The 17215-nt window shown below is 46.7% G+C and overlaps 2 protein-coding genes across 3 annotated transcripts; one reads left to right on the forward strand and one right to left on the reverse strand.

Moving 5' to 3' along the window:
* The first annotated feature begins 9932 nt into the window (after nt 1-9932).
* Nucleotides 9933-11744, forward strand: LOC123084752 (succinate dehydrogenase assembly factor 1, mitochondrial). Of its 2 annotated transcripts, none has more exons than XM_044506249.1 (3): nt 9933-10169; nt 10449-10739; nt 11359-11744. In XM_044506249.1, exons 2-3 carry the CDS (start codon nt 10476-10478, stop codon nt 11419-11421), a joined length of 327 nt encoding a protein of 108 aa, XP_044362184.1. In that variant the 5' UTR covers nt 9933-10169; nt 10449-10475; the 3' UTR covers nt 11422-11744. The 2 variants fall into 2 exon arrangements, with proteins under 2 accessions (XP_044362184.1, XP_044362185.1); XM_044506250.1 differs by having other exon boundaries at nt 9953-10177.
* Nucleotides 11745-13767: 2023 nt separating this feature from the next.
* Nucleotides 13768-17007, reverse strand: LOC123084754 (uncharacterized). Its single transcript, XM_044506251.1, has 5 exons — nt 16587-17007; nt 15624-16197; nt 15423-15542; nt 15160-15340; nt 13768-14244 (listed from the first exon to the last, which is right to left on the reverse strand). Exons 1-5 carry the CDS (start codon nt 16747-16749, stop codon nt 14086-14088), a joined length of 1197 nt encoding a protein of 398 aa, XP_044362186.1. The 5' UTR covers nt 16750-17007; the 3' UTR covers nt 13768-14085.
* Between the last annotated feature and the right edge of the window lie 208 nt (nt 17008-17215).

Here is a 17215-nt window from a genome sequence, read left to right on the forward strand (position 1 = left end):
CTCTTTGCTGATTGGGGCAGCAAGCACCAGCTGGGTGGAAAGCAAGGCTTTTAGCTCTGCAAATGTTGCATCAGCTTCAGGAGTCTACTCAAACTTATCTGATTTCTTCATCGGTCGGTAAAGAGGCAGTGCCTTTTCACCGAGGCGAGAAATGAATCGACTTAGGGCGGCCAAGCAACCAGTAAGCTTCCGGACATCATGCACACGCACAGGGCATTTCATTCGGAGTATAGCACCCACTTTCTCTGGGTTAGCATCGATCCCTCGTTCGGAAACGAGGAAACCGAGTAATTTTCCGCCCGGAACTCCAAACGTGCACTTTGATGGATTGAGCTTGATATCATACCTTCTGAGGTTGGCAAAGGTTTCAGCAAGGTCAGTCAGTAGGTCGGAACCTTTACGTGACTTGACCACAATGTCATCCATGTATGCTTCCACATTTCGACTGATCTGAGTGAGCAGGCACTTCTGAATCATCCGCATGAATGTGGCTCCAGCGTTTTTCAAACCGAATGGCATAGTGACATAACAAAAGCACCCAAATGGGGTGATGAAAGCTGTTTTTATCTCGTCGGGTCCGTATAGACGGATCTGGTGGTACCCGGAGTAGGCGTCCAAAAAGGACAAACGCTCGCACCCCGTAGTCGAGTCGACTATCTGGTCGATGCGAGGGAGAGGAAAGTGATCTTTCGGGCAGGCCTGGTTGATATGCTTGAAGTCAATGCACATGCGAAGTGAGTTGTCCTTCTTTGGGACCATGACAACATTAGCTAACCACTCGGAGTGGTAAATCTCACGGATAAACTCAGCTGCCAAAAGCCGAGCCACCTCTTCACCGATTGCCTTCCTCTTCTGTACGGCGGACCGTCGAAGATGTTCTTTAACTGGTTTCACTTTTGGGTCGACTCGCAAATGATGCTCAGCCAGTCCCCTGGGAACACCTGGCATGTCCGAAGGTTTCCATGCGAAGATGTCCCAGTTCTCATGGAGGAACTGGATGAGCGCTTCTTCCTATTTGGAGTCGAGTGTTGTTGAAATGTGAGTCGGAGCAGCATTGGGATCTGTCGGGTGAATGTGAATCGACTTTGTTTTGCCAAATGACTGGAATGCTGAATCCGTGGCGGGCTTCTTGGCTCGCAACAAATCACTCGGATCTGCATTTTTCTGATATTCTTGCAATTCTACTACAGCCATTTGTGCATCGGCAATCTTTGAGCCCTTCTGGAAGCACTCTTCTGCCTTCTTACGATTACCAGTGATAGTGATCACTCCTTTGGGACCAGGCATCTTCAATTTGAGGTACACATAACATGGTCGAGCCATAAAGCGTGCATAAGCTGGTCTGCCCAGGATGGCATGATAGGCACTCTGGAAATCCACAACTTCAAATGTCAACTTTTCTTTGCGGTAATTCTTGGAATCACCGAAAACCACGTCGAGAGCAATCTGGCCGAGTGATGCATCCTTCTTGCCTAGAATGACCCCATGGAAACTCATATTGCTTTCGCTGAGTCTGGACATCGGAATGCCCATTCCCTTCAACATCTCTGCATACAGTATGTTCAGGCCACTGCCACCATCCATCAGGACCTTTGTCAGTCGGGTGCCTTCGACCACCGGGTCGACCACCAGTGCTTGCCTCCCAGGGGTGGCTATGTGCGCTGGATGATCGGACTGGTCGAATGTAATGGCAGTCTGTGACCACTTCAAATAACTGGGTGTCACCGGAGCAACCATGTTCACTTCTCTGTTGATGACTTTCAATCGACTTTTGCTCTCAACGTCAGCAAAAATCATCAGAGTGGAATTCACGTGGGGATAACCATCCTCATCCTCAGCCTTGTCTGCTTCCTTCTACTTTTCCTTGGGCTATTTCTCTCGAAATTGTTGGATTAGGAGTCGACACTGCCGAGTGGTGTGCTTCGGGTAAATGAAATTACCCTCTTCATCTTTTTTTGGTGTGGATGTGGCACGGCAGATCCAGCACATCATTTCCATCTTGATCTTTTACTTTCTTGGGGTTCCATGGCCCTTTGGGCTTCCCCTTGAACTTTCCTTGAACCACAGCTAAGGCTTCACCAGGAGCAGCTGGCTCGGCCTTGCGCTTCTGTTTCCGACCGGAATTTCCTCCTCCGGCTTCATGGGCGACTACTTTGTGTTTGCCACTCCGGAGTCGGTCTTCTTCTTCACCGTTGGCATATTTGGTGGCAATTTCCATCATCCGAGTCAGAGTCATATCTCCTGTCCGACCGAACTTCATATTCAACTCCCGATACTTGACGTCTTCTTTAAAGGCACAAATTGCTTGATGATCAGACACATTCTCTACCATGTGGTGCAATGTGATCCATCTCTGGATATAATCCCTCAAAGTCTCATTCGGTTTCTGAACGCAACACTGCAATTCAGTCAACCCTGCCGGCCATTTGCAAGTACCTTCGAATGTTCTAACAAATACTTGGCCAAGATCTTCCCAAGTATAAATGCTACTAGGTGCTAACTGATTCAGCCATGCTCTAGCCAAGCCCTCCAACATCAGAGGAGGGTGCTTCATGGCCACTTCATCACTGCCACCACCAATCTGGACAGCCACTCGGTAGTTTTCAAGCCAAGAGTCAGGCTTGGACTCACCAGTGAACTTACTGACTCCAGTCGCCAACCTGAAGTTGGGGGGAATCACTGCAGCCCTGATGGCTCTGCTGAAGCACTCTGGACCTGAGACATGCACTCTGCTGCTGGTTGGTAGATCTTTGTCATGACCCTCTTGGTGAGCTCTGTTTCTGTTGACCAAGCCCTGAACGAGAATAGATCTTGCATCAAAGCCTGGCTCCCTGGGGTCAACTGGAATCCTTCGCTCAACACTGTGAGGGCGCCTGTCATCATGTTGCCGAGGCACGTACGACCCACTCCTTGGGGGAGGCGTGGGCATTCGACGATGATCATCGCGATCGACTCGGTGTTCATACTGCTCACGGTTTCTATACTGATCTTGTCGATCTCCACGTCCCTCACGCCTCGGGGGCGATCTTGGGCTATGAGCCGACTGAACTGTATCGGCAACTACGGATCTGCTATGGATCCTATTCCGCGACTGAGATACCGTTGTATTCTGCTCTCCCACCGCACGGAGCAAAGCTCGGATCTGTATTAGACCTCGGCCAGCTTCTGGCTGGGAAGGTTGGATCGACTCCACTATCCGGGCTGCAGCTGTGAGATTCTGGATCGGGGTTCGGTATACCTGAGTCGGAGGCGGAAAAAGTTGGCGTCGACTGGATTCGGGAGCACGCTGCCGAGCGCGATCGTCGAGTGTGCGCTCAGCCAAGTTGGCCAGGCGCGCCTACTCCAAGGCCTGGGCCTCAGGGGTTTCTCCAACTATAGGAGTATGCAGTGCATCCATGTTCCGGCGGCGAAGTTCCTCCCTCCGCTGCGAAGAGAGGGGTTCGGGGCGGTACTCTTCATGAACGCGTGACGGATCGCCGTCCCCATCGCCTCGGTCTTCACGGGTGAAGCTAGGAGGACTGCGTGGTTCATTGACCATCAAAACTTCTGCCGCTGGGTCGCTGCTTTCGCACTCGTATGCAGTCTCTACGGAGCCAGTCGATAGATCGAACAAGCCGTAGAGAGTTTCATTGGGCTCGATTGCCGCAACTTGAGGGGTGGCCGACTGGCGAGCCACCGCATGCCTCACCCACCGCTGAAGCCTCGACCGACCGGAACGTTTGCTCTGGCGGGCCATAGGAAGGGGGAAAGATGCTGGAGCCGACTGATACTGGGTCGACAGCTGCCGCAGGAGGACGCTGCGGACGCACGCGCGAAAGTGCGTCACCCCACAGGTGGGGAGTGCGTCGACGTCGAGTGGAGCCTCCTGAAGCCAAGCGGAGTCGTTGGCGACAAACACGAGCGCGCCGAGACGGATCTCGCGGCCCTCAGCCAAACCTCTGCCTGGAACCATGATGAAGGGGATCGAAAAAATTGCAACTTCTCCAACAAGCCGCTAAGACACCTGCCCCAAGGTGGGCGCCAACTGTCGTGGTTCTAAGCCTGACAGTAGAATAGGGGGTAGGAATGTAGAGGCAAGATCCTAGCTATGGAGGAGTTGTACACGCGCGTTTTACAAGTCCAGGCCCTTCTCGGAGGAAGTAACAGCCCTATGTCTCGGAGCCCGGAGGCGGTCGACTGGATATATGTGTGTGAATTACAAAAGATGTGAACCCTTGTCCCGGAGGAGGGGGTGGCTTATATAGAGTGCGCCAGGACCCCAGCCAGCCCACATTACAAAGGGTTCAATGTACATTAAGGCAGGGAGTTACTGGTAACGCTAGTAATAAAGAGATATAAATGATCTTTAAGGTTACAGAGTGAATGACCGACCGTTGTCATGCTGAGTGACGTTAGGCCTTCTACACTCCGAGTGGTTTCTTGTATCGTCGAGTGGTTGTTCGCATAGTCGAGTGTCTTCTATACGGTCGAGTGGAACATAGCTTCACGGTCGAGTGGATGATAATTTTGCTTCGACCGCTTCTGGTTCCTTTAGAGATGTCCTTAGGGAGGGTATCTTGGACAGATCCATGACCCTACCCTAGGTACATAGCTTCATCAGTGCCCCCTTTCCTTCTCTTTCTTCCCCTTCCTTTCCCCCTCCTAGTAGGAGTAGGGAAGGGAGGAATCATACTCCTACTAGGAGGAGGATTCCTCCTCCTGGCGCACCAACAAGGGCCGGCCGGCCTCCCCCTTGCTCCTTTATATACAGGGGCAGGGGGCACCTCTAGAGACACAAGTTGATCACAAAGATCTCTCCTAGCCGTGTGCGGTGCCCCCCTCCACCATAATCCACCTCGGTCATACTGTAGCGGTGTTTAGGCGAAGCCCTGCTGCGGTAGCTTCATCAACATCGTCACCACGCCATCGTGCTGACGAAACTCTTCCCCGAGCTCTACTAGATCGTGAGTTAGCGGGACGTCACCGAGCTGGACGTGTGCTGAACGCGGAGGTGCCGTACGTTCGGTACTGAGGATCGGTCGACTGTGAAGACGTACGACTACATCAACCGCATTGTCATAACGCTTCCGCTTAACGGTCTACGATGGTATGTGGACGACACTCTCCCCTCTCGTTGCTATGCATCACCATGATCCTGCGTGTGCGTAGGAATTTTTTTGAAATTACTACGTTCCCCAACAAATACCCGCGCAGAAAAGAGCAAATACTTGTACCCAACGCAGGCAAGAGGGTTATCAATCCCCTCAAACTCTTTACTTGCAAGGATTAAATCTGATAATGGTAGATAGATAAATTGAAAAATAAAACAAAAGTAAATAAATTGCAGCAAGGTATTTTTGGTTTTAGTAATATGACTAAGATAGACCCGGGGGCATAGTTTTCACTAGAGGCTTATCTCTCGAAACAATAGCATGCGGTGGGTAGACAAATGACTGTTGGGAAACTGATAGAAAAGCGCATAGTTATGATGTTATTCATGGCAATGATCGTGTATATATGCATCACATTTGTGACAAGTAGACCGAAATGATTCTGCATCTACTAGTATTATTCCACTTCGAGAGCGCTTCTATGTTTGCCTCTCTGTGCATTAAGTTCATAACAAATAGAGTAATGCATGAAGTATGATGACATGATGTAGACAAATACTCAAGCAATATAAATGAACCCCGTCATTTTACCCTTAATGGCAACAATACAACATGTGCCTCACTACCCCCTTTGTCATGACGTGATGACACTTTAAGATTGAACCCCTCACAAAGCACCTCCCGCACTGAAGATAAATCAATCCAGTTAGCCAAATCGAACGGATAGATCAGAGAGAGATACAAAGCTATAGTGATCATGCATAATAAAGTTCAGGAAAGACTCAATTACTTATAATGAATAATATGATCATAAATCCACAATTCATCGGATCCCAACAAACACACCGCAAAAGAAGATTACATCATATAGAACTCCAGAACAGAGAGGAGAACATTGTATTGAAAATCAAAGAGAGAGAAGAAGGCATCTAGCTACTAGCTATGGACCCATAGGTCTGTGGTGAACTACTCACACATCATTGGTAGGGCCGCAAGGTTGATGTAGAGGCCCTCATTGATCGATTTCCCCTCCAGCAGAGTTCCGGAAAAGTCCTCCAGATGGGATCATGGAACAACAGAAACTTGTGGCGGCGGAAAAATTGTTTTGGGTGACTCTGTTGGTTCGGAAATATTTGGGAATTTATAGAGGTGGCATTAGGTCAAATAGAGATGCATGGGACCCACGAGAATAGCCCCCTCCCCCGGGGGAGGGGGGTGGGCGCCAGGTGAGCTCGTCGCTCTCCCATAGATGTTCTGGCCTCCTCCAGAACGCTCTTGTGTCCCTTCTGGTCTAGAAAAATCACCGTAAAGTTCCATCGTGTTTGGACTTCGTTTGGTACTGATTTTCTGAAAAGTCAAGAACAAGCAAATAACAGCAATTGACATTGGGCACTAAGTTAATAGGTTGTCCCAAAAAATAATATAAAATTGCATAAAAAGTGTCCAAGATTGGTAATATAATAGCATGAAACAATAAAATTTATAGATACGTTGGAAACGTATCAAGTGCTTATACTATCGCAGACAATATGTCATTTTCTGTGTTATTTGTGTAATCTCGAATAATTTGGTAGTGGTCAGTGCTAATCACTCCTTTTTAACTTTTTAGCATTACTGTTTTTATGGTAAAGTGACAACGAGCTTTGAAGTTCAAGTTAGATGACATGAGTAGGGTGGGAAGTTTATAATGGTTCTTCATGTATATGCCATTTAGGTTATGTTTGAAAATGTATTCCAGTGTTGTTTTGAATGTACAGATTAAATATTTCAATGGCACATGAATACTTATGATTGCCTTTTGTTATGTATTTTGGATTCTTATGATTGCCTTTTGTTGAGGATTTGTAATCCTGTTCATCGACATAATGGGTTGGTGTAGGATCGAAAGTAGGTCTAGAGGGGGGTGATTAGACTACTTGACCAAATAAAAAACTAACATTTTCCCAATTTTAATTGTTGGCAGATTTTAGCAACTAGCACAAGTCAAGCAATCAATCTACAAATGCAATTCTAAGAGTGTAGCAGCGGAAAGTAAAACATTGCATATGAAGGTAAAAGGAAATGTTTGGAGAAGGCAAACACAATGTATACACGGAGATTTTTGGCGTGGTTCCGATAAGTGGTGCTATCGTACGTCCACGTTGATGAAGACTTCAACCCATGAAGGGTAACGGTTGCACAAGTCCACAGAGGGCTCCTGTAGCGGCCCGACCCGAAATCGGTCAAGTCTCTTTGTATCTGTACCATCCCAAGATCATGCTGGCACACACATGACATTAATAAAAAATTAAAAGTTCAATCACACCTGATTTATTACACGACTCTCATATATAGTCTTTATTACAATAGAATAAATTTGGCATTATCCCTCTTTGTGTAAACCTTACATATTATGAGAGAAAAGGCATTAGAATTAATCCAAAAAGTGTTATAATGCATAAAAACACTATAACTAACGGTAGGAAAACATGATGTATGTCTCCAACGTATCTATAATTTTTGATTGTTTCATGCTATTTTATTATCAATCTTGGATGCTTTATATGTATTTTATGCTATTTTATATCATTTCTTGGGACTAACCTATTAACCCAGTGCCCAGTGTCAGTTCCTATTTTTTTTGCTTGTTTTTGGCTTTTCAGAAAATCGATATCAAACAAAGTCCAAACACGAGGAAACTTTACGGTGATTTTTTCTGAACCAGAAGGGACCCTAGAAAGTTAGGGAGGAGGCCAGAAGAGCTAAGGGAGAGCCACGAGCTCAAAGGGCGTGCCCCAGGGGGCTAGGCGCGCCCCTGAGCTCATGGGACCCATGTAGCACCCCTTGACCTAATTACACCTCTTTAATTTCCCAAATATTCCCAAAACACTAGAGAGCCACCCAAAACACTTTTTTCGCCACTGCAAGCTTCTATTCTTCCGCGATCCCATCTGGAGGCCATTTTCGGTACTTTGCCAAAGGGGGAATCGATCACGGAGGGCTTCTGCATCATCCTTGCTGCCTTCTGGTGATGTGTGAGTAGTTTATCACAGGCCTACGGATTCATAGCTAGTAGCTAGATGGCTTCTTCTCTCTCTTTGATCTTCAATACCACGTTCTCCTCAATCTTCTTGGAGTTCTATCCGATGTAATCTTATTTTACGGTGTGTTTGTTGGGATCCGGTGAATTGTGGGTTTATGATCACATTATTCATTAAATGTAATTGAGTCTTTTCTAAACTTTATTAAGAATGATTGTTATAGCCTCGTATTTCTCTCCTATCTATCCTTTGGTCTGGCGAGTTAGATTGATTTATCTTCAGTGGGAGAGGTGCTTTGTAATGGGTTCATTCTTGCGGCGTCCTCACCTAGTGACAGAAAGGGTATCAAGGCACATATTGTATTGTTGCCATTAAGGATAAAACGACATGGTTTATTCATATTGATTGGGTTTACTTTATCTAAGTCACGTCATCTTGCTTAAAGCTTTACTTTGTTTGTCATGAACTTAATACCATAAATGCATGTTGGATAACGGTCGACTAGTGGAGTAACCGTAGTAGATGTAGGCAGGAGTCGATTTGTTTGTTACGGACATGATGCCTATATACATGATCATTATCGTGAATACGTCATAACTATGCGCTTTTCTATCAATTGTCCAACAGTATTTTGTTCACCCACCGTATGCTATGTGTTCGAGAGAGAAGTCTCTAGTGAAAAGTATGGCCCCCCGAGTCTAACTTTATCATAAAAATTAAAATACTTTGCCACAATTTATTTACTTTTATTTTACTTTTCTTTTTATCTATCTATCATTATCAGATTTAATTCTTGCAAGTTACGAGTTCAAGGGGATTGACAACCCTCTTGCCCGTGTTGGGTGCAAGTATTTGCTTTTGTGTGTGTGAGTTTGCTTGATTCTCCTATTCGTTCGACAACTAAGGGAAATACTTGCCTTTATTGTACTGCTTCACCCCTCCTCTTGGCGAAAAATACCAACACAGTTTACAAGTAGCAGCTTCTTCTTAGAGTTTGCCTTCCGGGCTCCGATTCTCCTCGAGTTCATCCGTGTGGCCGTAGTTGACGGAGCTCCAGTGTAGATTCATATCGTCTCCTTGGGGCAGTGAGGTTAGTGTTTCTCGTCACGTGGTGAGATTTGATGTCAGGTGCTTCAAATCTATGCATTCATGACAAAGACTACGGCTCCAGGGCGATGGTCTTAGGGACACGTCCAGGAAGACATCCCGGTTATCATCGACAAGGTCAAGTCGGCTTCGATAGAGGAATGAAGACAACAACACGTCAGCGGCTCTTTCTGACGGCAATAGTAGTCGTTTGGTGGTTTTAGAATTAACTTTTATTATGTTTGAGAGGGTTTGTACATGAACTTTTATAATATAAGAGCCGATCCCTTTTGCAAAAGAAAAATAACCGTGCAGGCCCAGAAGAACCTACTCCCTTCTTCCATCTATATAGGGTCTAATACGTTTTTCAGGGCCGCTTTTAACTATTGATAAGATTAATAATATATGGGATGTATGATGTGAAAATTATATCATTGGAAGTTTCTTTCACGTACGAATTTGATGATATGCTTTGTGTAACTTGCATGTCATATATTATTGCACTAACACTTGTCAAAATTAGCCTCGAAAAATGCATTAGGCCCTATATAGATGGAAGGAAGGAGTACAAATTATCATTCTTTCCTTGGTTTTTTCTGTAAGTTTTCTTAATAACGTGCCGACCCTGGGGATTGTTCCAAACAGAAGCCACGTGTGGCCTTAGTTACCGGTGATATGGACGAACACGCGGGCACTTTTCCTAAAAAAGAAAAGCTGGTTGCTGACCTGCAATTCCCATTTTACCCCTGGACAGAATCGATCCGATACACCACCAGCAGCTTTTGCCCCTTCGATCGTCTCTCCCGTGCGATACCCCGGCCCTGCCTCCGCCGCACTACGCGCGCGCGGCCCTCCCTCCGCGATCCCGACAGGCGGCGCCGGCGGCGAGCCGCGACGAAGTCCCTAGCTCCCGCCTCTCCGTCCGCCCCCACTCCGCCCGCCCCCTCCGTCGTCGTCGACCCTGCGTGCGCCGGTGAGCAGGTTCTTCTCCCCCAGTCTATCCCACCGGCACGGATTGGAGATCCGTCCAGACTTTGCTTGCTTAGATTTGTTCCGAGAGTTCTGCTCTTGTATTTCTATCCTGCGCGCGATCTAATCCAAAACCAGCCCCGTTCGCTGCGGATTTGCTTGCTAGGCGGTAGATTAGTTTTTTTTTTGTACTCCACGGGACAACTGAATCAGTCCGTCACCTGAGCAAAATATGCAGATCACCACGAGACAACTCATTTGATAGTTCCACTTTTTTGTGTAGCTTTGATGACTGCGTCACAAGGATGAGATGGCGTCCCGTACAAAGCTATCTGGTATCCAGAGGCAGGCCTTGGCATTATACAGAGGGTTCCTTCGGACAGCACGGCTCAAGTCCCCAGAGGAGCGCCGCAGGATCGAGTCCGTTGTCTCCGCAGAGTTCCGTGAGAATGCCAGGAGTGTCGATCGCAGGAACTTTGTGTACATTGAGTATTTGATGAGAAGAGGGAAGCGGCAGCTCGATCAGCTCAAGAATCCTGATATCACTGGACTTTCTACACTTGAAATAAATAAGGTATATATAATCTTGAAAAAAGGCCTAAATTTCTCTCCCACTAATACTGATATCAAAGTACAACGAGTAAGGATGTTACATGAAAACATAGGATTTTCCCAAATGCTGGCAGCTGTTTGCTATGCTTATAGTTGTTTGCATATGAATAGTTGTTTACTCCATAGAAGTGTTCTGGTCAAGTGAATAGTTACACCTTGCCTTGGTAATTTGTAGGAGATGCTTAAAGTTAAGTGTAGTTGCTCCAGAACATTTCCTGGACTGATCGGTTGTTTTGTGTATTCCGAGATCCAATGCTCGTATCATTTACACATCACAGTTACAGTTTTACCACATGTTTCTCTTTGTTTGTACTCCCTCCGTAAACTAATATAAGAGTGTTTAGATCACTATTTTAGTAATCTAAACGCTCTTATATTAGTTTACGGAGGGAGTATAAAGGTAATTAGTGCAAGATCGAACCATCTGCCTCTATTTGCTAACATCTCAAGTATCATAATCTGGTGACGTATATTCTAGTTTTTAAGGTAGCAACAATATGTTGCTCTTATACAAACTTCTCCTAAAAGGCTAAAACTCGAGATAATCCTCACATTCTGGCATTGATTTTGGAATTTTGCAGGCCTCTTCTATTCCAGAACAACGTGTCGAGCATGATCTTGGTGTTTCTACTGGGAGACAATAAAACAAGAAGAGCTTGCTTTTAATGGTGTCCAACATAAAAATGGCCGCATACGAAAGCTCTTTATGATGTAACTTCTCTGGAGCACCTTCATTTTCTGATAGGAATCTCTAGATGAGTCTCGTAGCATCTTATTGCCCTCTGGATATTAGAAGTGTGGTTCATGTATGAATTCTTTTGGTCACCAAGATCAATTGGACCAGAGTTTACTGTGAAAGAGCATTTACATTGGAGCTCTATACTGTCTAAACGACTAAACCATGTGGTTTAAACTCAGCAATGGTGTTACTTTTTATGCAATGTAATTCACCCCTATCATTTATTTAGACTTATGTGCTCAATTGAGTTAACTCAGAAAAAAAGATGATGTGACCTAGTGATGGAATTTATGTTATACTGAAAACTGAATTGTATTGCTCAATGTTATGTCTTAGTGCATGATTTCACTTTCGTTGTTCTCCACCAGCAGTGTAAACTCTGCAATATATATTTTTTGCTATAAGGTCCTGCTTGAAAAAGCAATGAGTTTATCGTCTAGGTCAGTTTAAATAGTTCTTCTGAATTCATATGTGGGCCAGATCAAGCAATGTCGCAAAGCATGGAAGATGGTTCTAACTGCTAGTGGTGGAACCATCATCACCACAGTCAGTGGCGGAGGCAGGGAGGGGGGGGGGGGGGGGGGGGCAGCAGGGGCCCCGGCCCTCCCCAACATTAGTCACTTCTTTGTAATTTTTTTTTTTTGAGGGAGTCACTTCTTTGTATTTTGGGCGTGAACAGTATTTTTTTTTGTTATGTTTTCTTAATCGGGCCCCTCCCAAGATCATAAATTTACGATTCCTGCCTCCGCCACTGACCACAGTTTAATGTACTTGTACTGGCTCACTTGCTAGAACTTCCTGAAAATGGTATGTCTTTCCATAGGCTAGATCTTACATGCGCTGCTGCTGAGGTAGTTATGTACCAATTAGCCTCAGACCTACAGCGTATCATCCTTGACTTTACCTATAGCCACCAGGAGAACTAACCTAATATACTGTAGTCATGGTTTATGAGCTTAAGATGTTTTAGACCTTTCAGTGTATCCACGCCTGTCAACAATCCGTGTATTTTTATTATGCTTGTTCATAATCTAAAAGATGTGCATTATTGACACTTCAGTTAAGTTGCATGTCTTTGAACTGTCATTTTGTCACTATTATGGTGAATATTTTGCTCCAATTTTACTCACTTGATCAGTAGCCTGTTTGTCCTCGTGTCGTCGTGGCCTTTCTTAAGGGTGATCAGGCATTTTTCTTTGTATCTTGAGTAATCAGTTTGGCTTGTAAAAGCACTGAAATAATTCTAGTGCATTCGATTGGCTTATAGTGACTCTAAGGTGCCCTGATATATTCATTGCTTAGCTCACCTGTGGCCTGAAGGACACATCTAAAATAGCAACTAACTGTCTCAAATGGCCTATCAAATTTAGTTGCAATAGCCCTTGTTTATGTCGAATAGTATGCAAGAACATCGTTACTTGCTGCTCCACTCATACATGCATGGTTTCTTTGAGGAGCTTGCGATTCTCGACATTTCACATAACCAAAATAATGAGCTCTTTCAACTTTCAAGCCTTAAAACATTTCTACATTTGTTGTCACACACTCACACTTGTAATTTTTATTATTTATGCATTCAAGTCTATGTCGATCTCTTTCATGAATCGGCCATAGGTAGTAATTGTTCTCCTCTCTGCTCTTCCTTGCTATAGCCGAATAGCAAGAGATTCAGTTGCTAACACCTCACGAGCGGTTGTTGTCTCTGCCTCAAATGCATACTGTTTTCAGCACAAACAGAAGTGTAACAAATCATATCTACAATCACACAGAGCTTGAGAAACGAACAAGTATTGACTCATGTAGAGCTGAGCAATGCAACAATTGTAAACTTTTGAACATGTCCTCAAATTCCCTCGTTTCCTTAGTGTTCCTCCAATCAAACACCTGAATGGTCTTAATATCTGGAACCTTTGTAAGAACAGCCTAAATGTTAGAGCAACTGGATTATGTATAATTATTGTACAGTTGAAAATATGTGTTTTTTTAGGGGATCCGCCCCCTCCTCCCCTATACAACCTCCGCATTCATCTCCCCCCCCCCCCCCCCCCCCCCCATCCCCTCTCCCTCTTATGTTGAACTATGCTTACATCTGTCGACTAAGTTTGTAGGGAGCCATTGGCAACAATGGTTTACGACAACTGTGTATCTGCCTCAAAGTGTATTGGTTCCGTGACTTTTAAGTATCAGTGCAAGAAAACAGTCCAGAACAAGGCATTCAGTAAGATAACTGGGATTGGATAATATCATTCACTAAGATGAAGAAGAACAGTAACATCTCTCTATATCTTGAACAATAATATCATCTGCAGTACATTTGCTCAAACAGCCAATTAGCAGAAGAGCAGTAACATCTCTCTATATCTTGAAGTCCTCATGGAATTATTAATATCTCGACTTGTATGACTTGACTGGTAACTATACATATGCTTTCTATTTATTTGCCTGACAGAATGTCCATCAGATGAATCAATCAAATAGGAGGAACTGGGGGGTATTTCAAACTGAAACAAAGAATCGATCCTAACTACATGAATTGCAGTAGCTTTAAAGCCTCTGAATTATTTTGCTGCTACTCCACCAGGAAAGTGCAGGGCTTCAAGAACCAAAACACGCCACTGGAGCTCTCTTCGGTCTCATAAGCCCTGTTGTTGTTCATATCTTTAACCCCAAAAGGTTGCCTCTTAGCATCTTTGCTGTTCTCCTGATCCTTATTAGGCGTCACCTTATCCTGAAGAGAAGGCAGTAGATATCAACACTAGTTAAAATGCATGGTTAGCTTGTGTTGAGATGCTATTTACGGATTCACAACATCAATAGAAGACCAATAGGTTTTCTTTCACCATAACAGTAAATGATTACCACTAATTTGCAGAAAAAAATGCCTGAACACCGTTAAGAAAGGCCACGATGACAAGGTGAGATAAACAGGATACTGATCAAGTGAAGTATAAATGGAGCCAAACATTTATCATAAATGGGTCGCTGACAAAATTACAGTACACGGTCATGCACAATGGAATTAGTGCCACATATGCAGATATGCTGATGCCACTAATTTACAAAAAAGAATGCCTGAACGAACACCCTTAAGAAAGGTCACAGTGACGACATGAGACCAAACATGCTACTGATGAAGTGACCGAATGGGCAAAATATACACCACAAGTTATGCACAATGGAACTTACACTGAAGTGTCAATTATGTTGGAAACACGAAGAAAATGCACATTATTTTAGCTTATGAACATGTATAATAAGGAGACACTGATTATTGACAGGCATGGACACTGAAGTTCTCAAAGATCTTGAACTCAGAAATCGATACAGAACAATATCAGCATCAAACTCGGGTACGCAATATCTAGCCTATGGAAAAACATATCATTTGAGGAAGGGAAGTTCTAGCTTAGGGTTATAACCGAGTCTAAGCCATTAACTATGTTGATGATAATTCAGATCACTAAATTTTCTGATAAGAGCCAAGTGCTCGACTGATTGGAATGTTCTTAAATAGAGTATTTTCACAAAGGCTAGTAGAAACCACAAATACTGAAAATTCACTGAGCAAACACTCTCAAGTTTAACAGTCACCAACACTACATAGATCAATAACCAATATTATTGGCATGCCAGATTAAGTCACCTTCAGTGGCTTCTTGAGTGGCGAGCTTGATGTTGCGCCTGCAGCTTTCACGCTCTTGACACGGTTTACATAGGGGGATGGAAACCGCTGTGGAGTAGGCGGTGTTGCCTTCACCTCTTTCAACACAGAGGGTGATCTTGGCTTCCCTGCTTCCACCTTCAACCCAATCTTCTTTCCCTTCCTGCACAAACCACCATTATGATCAGTACCTCAACCTACAATCCTCTAATGCCGCTTCTGCAAAGTAGTGACAAGCAAGTTACATTGGGCTTGGACTCTTTTCTGCTGTTCCTTGCCTCGCCACCCTCTTCGCTGCGTCCGGCAGAACCCGACCACCGCCGCCGCTGCTACAATCCACCTTCTCCACCACACCACTGCTGTTCCTGCACACATGAGAATGTCAATGAGCTGAAAGTACCAACCCAAAATTGATACCCCAGCGTTGCTTCAGAGAGAAAAATTACATTGGTCTTGGGCTCATTTCCTCCATGGCCTCTGACTCTGAGACAGGCTGCTGGTTGCCGCCACCGCCGGCCATCCGCTGCTTGAGGTCATTGTACAAATCCGATATCTGGCCAAGTATGTCCTTCCCGGAGAAGAGGTTCCTGGCCGAGAGAGTGCTCTTGAGCTGCCTCGGCGCCGGGTTCCTGCCGAGCAGCGCCTCCTTCTCAGCGACGTCCGGCCGCTTCTCCGCGCTGGACTTGATGGCCTCCTTGGCGTTCTTGGCCCACCGCTGCGCGCCGAACGGCGGCCTGGCAGCCGCCGGGGGCGGCGTGGTCAGCGCGGGGTCCTGGTTCTCGGCGTCGTCCTGGAACCTCTTCTTGGGCGGCGGCTTGGGCTTGGTGGGCGAGGCGAAGGCGGCAGTGCCGCCGCCGCCGGCGGCGACGGCGCCTCGTCTCTTCAGATTGTTATTGGCGTCCCTGAGGTTGGCGTCCCTCTCGCCGAAGGGCATCATGGCGGACATTGACCGCAGCAGCTTGGCCTTGGGGCTGGGGGTGTGCCCGAGGAAGTCGTCGGCCGTCTTGGGATGCTTGCAATCTGCGGGGGATCCAGCACGGAAATGGATGTCAAGACGACGGACGCCGTGGGAAATCAAGTCAATAACAAGGGGAATTTCTCGGGAACAGAAAGCGGAGCACGGCCTGGATTTCTGGAGAACAGAGAGAAGAAGGGCGAAATCAGGCCCCAAATCAAGAGGAAAGCTGCGCGGATCAAGAACTGGGCGGGTCCGTTCTTGGACCGGCCGATCGGACGGAACCCGGCACCCAATCAGCAGCGGGCAAGGCAGGTTCGCCTCGCTCCTCGCTGTGTCGATCCTCTCCTCTCCTCTCCTCGCGGGAGAGAGAGGGGAGCAACCAAGCAATAGGAGACGCGGGCGCCGGGGAAGGAAGCGGGAGCGGGAGCGAAGAGACGGACGGCGTACGTACCGGGGCGGCAGAACCAGGCGTCGTCGTCGACGGCGGCGGTGGGGGCATCGGGGTCGGCGAGGTCGGCCCAGTGCGGCGCCTCGATGCCCTCGTAGGTCTCGTCGCGCACGAAGCGCGACACCACCCTGCTCCAGTCGATGTCCATGGGCTCCATGGACTCCATCCTCTCCCCCCTCCGCGCCGGCGCGCGCCCGCCCGCCCGTGCCCGCGCTCGTGAGTCTCGCTGTGGTTCTCGATGTGGTCCGCGGGAGAGGGGGAGGGAGGAGGGGTGGCTCCGGCTGTGGTGGGCTGGCTCCTGCTCTGCGTCTGTGTGTCTTCTCCGGGGAGGGCTTTGGCTTTTCTGCGGGCGGTGTGAGCCGTTACGCTGGCTATTGACCTGCCGTTGGCCCGCGGGCGGCCAATTCTCTTCTTTCCGACCGTTGGGGTGGGGGAGAAGGGGTCGCTGGCCCAGTCATCTGGAATAATAATGGCGGTACGGCGGTGCCGCACTTCCAGGCCGCCGGGCCCCACGTGGATCTCGTCCTCCGTGGGAGCGACGGAGCGTCGGGCTCCTTGCCGCAGCACGTGGACGGTCGACCGTAATAAAGCGCATCCGAACGTTCGGGGGCACGCTCATCGAGGATCCCTGG

The sequence above is a fragment of the Triticum aestivum genome, chromosome 4A (assembly GCF_018294505.1).
Source record: "Triticum aestivum cultivar Chinese Spring chromosome 4A, IWGSC CS RefSeq v2.1, whole genome shotgun sequence".
Lineage (NCBI taxonomy): Eukaryota > Viridiplantae > Streptophyta > Magnoliopsida > Poales > Poaceae > Triticum > Triticum aestivum.

Coding starts and splice junctions, on each gene's coding strand:
- LOC123084752 (XM_044506249.1), top strand. CDS start 10,476: ATGGCGTCCCGTACAAAGCTATCTGGTATCCAGAGGCAGGCCTTGGCA. Junction 10,740..11,358: donor CTACACTTGAAATAAATAAG/GTATATATAATC, acceptor GGAATTTTGCAG/GCCTCTTCTATTCCAGAACA.
- LOC123084754 (XM_044506251.1), bottom strand. CDS start 16,749: ATGGAGTCCATGGAGCCCATGGACATCGACTGGAGCAGGGTGGTGTCG. Junction 16,198..16,586: donor CGCCTGGTTCTGCCGCCCCG/GTACGTACGCCG, acceptor GATCCCCCGCAG/ATTGCAAGCATCCCAAGACG. Junction 15,341..15,422: donor GAAAAGAGTCCAAGCCCAAT/GTAACTTGCTTG, acceptor TGGTTTGTGCAG/GAAGGGAAAGAAGATTGGGT.